Genomic DNA, 5,578 nt, shown 5'->3' with positions numbered 1-5,578 from the left:
TAGACGCGGACAGCCTAGGGGAGGCCGAGAGACGCCCCTTCCCCCTTTCAGACCAGGAGGCAGAGCTCGGGGTTACAAGCATCGCCGGCCTCAAGGAGGCGACACCTTCTGCGAGATCGGGGTGAGCCGGGCTGAGGAGCGCGGGAGTGGGAAAACGGGACTCGGAGAGGAGGACCGGGACTGGGAAAGAGTGAGCGGGGTCGGGCGGGTAGAGAAGCGAGAGGAGGGGCAGGATTGGGGGAGGGGCGGGACTAGGGCGGAGGACAGGGGCGGGCGGTGGGGAGGGGCGGAAGAGGAGAAGCCAGGCGGGCGGGGGCGGGGCATCCGGGGCAGCCCAGGGATAAAGACTCGGTGGCTGGCTGGGCTGTGCTCCTGTCACCGGATCGCTCTTCGGCTGCAGCTCCGTCCGCCTCCGAGAGATCATGGCCGGATCCCCGCGCACCCCGCTGCTTCTGCTGGCCGTCTTGGCCCTCGCCCTGGCCCTGGCCCTGGCCGTGAGCCCTGCGGCAGGGCAGGGCGCCAGAAAGAAAGGCCTGGTGGGCGGCCTGATGGAGGCGGACGTCAACGAGAAGGGCGTACAGGAGGTGGTGTCCTTTGCCGTCACAGAGTACAACAAGCAAAGCAACGACGCCTATCAGAGCCGCGCGGTGCGCGTAGTGCGCGCCTTCAAGCAGGTGCGTCCAGTCTGGGAGGGGGCACAGGGCCGGGATGCGGGGGCCGGGGAGGGGGCGCGGAGCCCCGGGTGCAGGGGCTGGGGGCGCCGGGCCAAGCTACAAGGCAGCGGCGCCGGGGCCGGGCAGCCCTGAATGCGGGAGGCCGGCCCCCGAGAGGGCGTGGCCTGCGCGCTCACCAGCCCCGCCCCCCCAGCCCTCCCAGCTCTCGGGAGGGCAGCTCCCAGCCCCTTGAGGCCCCGGGGGATCGCAAAGGACGCGGACGGACTTCTCACCCCCGCGCAGCCCCCGACCTTTTCCGGCGCTCGCAGCCCTTCGCGAGACCGGCCGGCCCTGTCGGTCGGCGCTGGGGTCAGGGCCCAGCCTCCTGGGACCCGGGGGCTTGGCGCGAGTTGTCAACTAAATGACCCCAGGCGAGGTAAAAACAGACCCACACCTGTCTGTCCTCCTGGCTCTGCCACTGAATGCCCTTAAGCACTTTTTCCTTTTAACTTTTTATTTTGACATAATTTCAGACTTAAGAAGCAGTAGCAAAAAGAGCACATACGATCACTGTAGATTCTTCACCCAGATTCTTCAAACGTTAACAAGTTGACATAGTTGCTTAATCCACCTCACCCCACGTACACGTGTGTAGGGATGTATATATGCATTTATTTTTCTGAACCCTTTGAAGGTAAACACTTTTGTGTATATTTCCTAAAAACAAGGTTATTTTCTTCCATAACCACAATACAGTTTTGAAAAGCAGGACTCTTTAATACACAGGCTTTATTCAGATGCCCCTGATCGTCCCACTGTGTCCTTTATAGCCAAGGACACTCCCAGGCCACACGATGCAGCCACTGTCCTGCAGCCCCTTTTACTCTGGAGCAGCCCCTGGGTTGTCTCATGACCTTGGCTTTGTTTCTGAAGGGTCCAGCCAGTTGTGGCTCAGACTGTCAGTGGGTTTGGGCTGGCCTGATGTTTCCTCGAGATGAGAGAGCCTCTGGTCACACAGAAGAGGCATGCTCCCCTCTGAGCCTCCTGTCAGCAGATGCCACTAAACGTACCTGGCCACCATGTGGTCGTGTAGTGGCATTGGGGACAGACACTCTGAACATCCTCCAGGGCACCCGGAGGTCATCAGCAAACAGACAAGTCCGTGAGTTGGCCCGTGGTGTCCAGTGTGTCCCAGAGCAGGGGGTCTGGCGTAAGAATACAAAGCTTCCTGGACCGTCGCTTCCGCCTGCAGGTCACATGCATGGGAGCAGCCTCTGGGCTGTGACATCTCACTCCCACCCTGAGATGGGCACGCGGTCGCTGACAGCCTGACCTCTGCCTCTGTCAGCCTGCCTGGGTTCTGGCCAGATAAGGAGCCCACTGTCAGAGTTGAGAAGCGGGCAGGAGGGAGAGTTAGGACGGGCTACAGGGCCTCACGCTGGTCCTTGAAGGAAGGCTAGAATTTAGACCATCCGGCCTGCATCCCATTGGAGAGCAGGACGCAGCCACACAGCACCGAGAGTGTGGTCCTGCATGCCAGCCATAGGGCTCCCTGCCGCCTTCTCTTGAAACTTCAGAAGATGGGTCAAGACCAGACCCATTTCTCCTCCTGCAGCAGTGGGCTGCTCCTGTCCCCTTTGGATAGGACCTGCTCTCTCCATTCACCCGGTCCCCTCCAGCCTGCTCCTCTCCAGTGTGACACTAGCTCACTGGCCACATGGGGAAGCTGACAGCAGAGGGATCATGGGTCTACCAGGTGGGGTCCGGAGCCTGGTCCCTGGCCCCTCATTCCGTGTTTCTCCAGGTTCTAACGAAGCATGTCTGGGATGCCTGTGTGAAGCCAGAGTTCACGTCTATTCTGTAATCTCAAGTGTAAAAGGCACGCAATATATGACACACTTGAGAAATATTCCCGTCAAAAACGACACCTAAGAGGAAGGCATTCCAGGCGGTCTTTTATTGGCCTAAACGTCCGCGAACGTGAAGCTCTCATTTTCTTCTGTTCTGGGAGGGAATAAATAAACCTGGGCTACACGCAGGGAATGGGATGCTGTGGGCTCCGCCCTGGGGACTGGAGTTCAGCGTACGTGTAATCACCAGGCAGCAGCTTTCCTGCGGATGCAGTGTGGACTCTTGACACAGGGCCACCATCTTGCGCTCAGTCCCCTCCCTGGTCCTGGGCGCTGGCCAGTTGCTTGCCTGTACCCAGGCTGGCTCCTCGGAGCTGTGCCTTCTGTTCCTGGACCCAGTTAAAGCGTTGGTCCCTGGCTTCCCCCTCTGTGTCCCTGTGGGAGATGCCTTGTTGGAGCAGCTGGTAAACAAGTTCCGGGGAGGGCCTGGGGCACAGCGGCCGTCAGGAGGCGGCTGTGCTTCCTGGGTGTGGCTCTGGCAGCCTGTGAACGCGGGGAGTGGTGGGAAGAAGGTAACCACGTGTGTGCAGCTGGCAGGTGTTGGTAAGGGTGTGTGCTCTCTCCGTGTCCAGGTTGTGTCCGGGATGAACTACTTCTTGGACGTGGAGATTGGCCGAACCACGTGTACAAAGTCCCAGGACAACTTGGACAACTGTCCCTTCCATGACCAGCCACAACTGAAAAAGGTTCGTGCCTGATGGGAGCAGGGGTTGGGGTGCCCATGGGGGCGCATCGTGGGTGCCTGCCGGGGCTGTGAGGGGAAGGGTATGTGTGTGCACGTGACTGCTCTGGCTTTATGGGGTTTTAGCTGGGGAATTGGGGCACCGTCTGCTTTGGGGATTGTTGCCTGAGGGATGGAGGACCCAGCTGCGGGTGTTTGCTGGGAAGGGAGAAAGGGCCCTTTAATCCCAGCCTCGCGCCCCCATCCCCGGGCAGATTAGAGGGAATTGGAGGCCTGTAACCGGCCCACCATGCCACCTGCTCACCAAAGGCCAGACTCTCCCAGGGGCTTGGCTGGTTCTCAGGGGTCTCGGCCCCAGGGAGGGCTGCACTCCTTTGTCACCCCTCCCGGGCCCCACCTCTGCAGGGGCTTTCCTGGACCTGGGTCCCAGCCCCTGGGTCCTCCCCTCTGGTCCTGTCTCAGTGCCAGCCTGCTGGGGGTGAGGGCTGGGGCCAGTGCACTTTCCTCTTTAACTGTAACCCTGACCAACCATCCCTCTCTTCCCTTTCGCAGCAAAAGCTTTGCAACTTCCACGTTTACGTCGTCCCCTGGTTGAACACCATCTCCCTGATTAATTTCAGCTGCCAGGATGAATCGGGGACTGGGCATCAGGCAGGCCGCTGACTGCCTCTCACTCACACCCCCCCAGAGCGCTCACACCTCCCTCCGATGGGTGACCCGCCTGGTGGATGTGCCCTCCGTGTGCCGTCCCAGCAGACACACAGAGAAGGCTCCCCGGGCATTTTTGGAACGGCTAAGGGGCTCTAACTCATTTCTTTCTTCTAATTGCTTTCCAAGTGAACCAAATGCCCTCGCTCTGCTATTTTACTCAATAAAAAAGTAACAGCAGCTACTCCTCGAGTTGCTCACTGTCTCGGGCGGTGCAGCGGGAAGGATCTAGGCAGTTACTTTATGAAGGCACCCCGTCTCGCTGGCTCTGAGGGCAGGCAATGGGGAGGGGCGGGGAGCGGGCGTGGCAGGCGAGCTGGGCCTTCAGCTCTCGTACTCCTGATAATCGGACAAGGGAGAGGAGGGGGGACCTAAGCTGCTGACCCCAGAGACTCAGCTGCTGTGTCTGCAAATGAGTCAGACTGTGTGCTGGGGCTGGACAGGAGGCTGGGGAGGTGATGGAGCCTGAGACCTGAGTCACCCTCCGAGGGGCTGCACGTGTGCTGAGCTGATCAGACTCCTGGGATGACTCTCACTGGTCACGTTCCCTAGAAGCAAAATAATGATTTAACGTCTACCTCTTTCCACAAACAACTTCGGGTACCTACGAAAAAACAAAGACCAAAAGTATGTGTAACTGATGGAGTGAGGGAATACGGGTCAGAATCAAGGTCAAACAAGGTCGGAATTGGGAATTCAATAGCGTGAGAGCAGGCCTTCTCTGATACATTTCGGGAGCCGTGGAATCCACAAGGATTTTGCCGATTTACACCCCTCCTTCTGTTCTCTGGGCTCCTAGATAAAACGGGTCTTAGCGCAGAACTCCACGTAAGGGGTGTAGAACTTGAGACACATAGTGGGCCTTCTTCTTTCCCTAAGGACTGTATAATTAATAGGCAATGTCACCTCTTAGTGTCACCATCGTTCTGCAGCAGAGTGGATATTTAGTGCCCCAAGCTGGGAACAACGCCGCTCCCTGCACTGTCCTCACGTTGACCGTTCACTACCGAGGGTGACGCTTCCTCTGTTCCCAGATGCCCACCACCTCATGTCAGCGTTGCCCAGCCCTCCTGTCGTGTTGCAGTGACCACAGAAGGCGAAGGGACAAAGGGAGCTCACCTAGATGACTCCAAGGCTGGCACCTCAGGTGCCACAGCTGCACCTGCAGAGCTAGAACCGGGACACCAGGAAGAGGGTGGGGACCGTCCCCTTCCACCTGCCGCCCCCTGACTCACCGGGCCCCGAGGGCATCCCCCCCGCCCTGCCGCCCCCCATCTCTGTCTTCACCGAGCGCACAGCAGAGCCTTCTCACCCCAGACTTGACTTAACAGAAGGGCTTTGGGATTCAAGGAGTGAGGCGCTGTCTGCAGGCCTGGCACTGGCCAGGTTTGGGCCTGGGGCTGGGCCCTGCAGGGGATCCTGGGACTTGTGGACACAGAAGTGGTGGCCTGGGGCAAAGGCCTCCCTGCAGAGACTCTCCTCCTGGGTGGAACATCTTGCCTTTCCACAAGCAGCCAGCAGCTAGGCCGATTTCCCATAAAGTCATCCCTTTGTGACGCTTCCAATGCCCTGTTCGTCGTGGAAGTCTGGGCAGCGGCGTCGGGGTGTGCTCTTCTTGGCTCACC

General features: G+C 59.3%; 1 protein-coding gene across 1 annotated transcript; it reads left to right on the top strand.

Moving 5' to 3' along the window:
* Positions 1-321: 321 nt before the first annotated feature.
* Positions 322-4,137, top strand: LOC309832069 (cystatin-C-like). The gene is made up of 3 exons (XM_082669604.1): positions 322-674; positions 3,136-3,249; positions 3,798-4,137. The coding sequence occupies exons 1-3, from the start codon at positions 423-425 to the stop codon at positions 3,906-3,908; spliced, it is 477 nt and encodes a 158-aa protein (XP_082525730.1). The 5' UTR covers positions 322-422; the 3' UTR covers positions 3,909-4,137.
* The last annotated feature ends 1,441 nt before the right edge of the window (positions 4,138-5,578 follow it).

The sequence above is a fragment of the Grampus griseus genome (genome assembly GCF_964374135.1).
Source record: "Grampus griseus genome assembly, chromosome: 14".
NCBI lineage: Eukaryota > Metazoa > Chordata > Mammalia > Artiodactyla > Delphinidae > Grampus > Grampus griseus.
The sequence above is the reverse complement of the archived record's forward strand: the minus strand, read 5'-3'. Positions and strand labels throughout refer to the sequence as shown.

Bases quoted from the DNA above. Each gene is read 5' to 3' on its own strand.
- LOC309832069 (XM_082669604.1), top strand. From the start codon at position 423: ATGGCCGGATCCCCGCGCACCCCGCTGCTTCTGCTGGCCGTCTTGGCC. The intron at 675-3,135 runs GTGCGTCCAGTC...CTCCGTGTCCAG, and splicing joins TAGTGCGCGCCTTCAAGCAG to GTTGTGTCCGGGATGAACTA. The intron at 3,250-3,797 runs GTTCGTGCCTGA...TCCCTTTCGCAG, and splicing joins ACCAGCCACAACTGAAAAAG to CAAAAGCTTTGCAACTTCCA.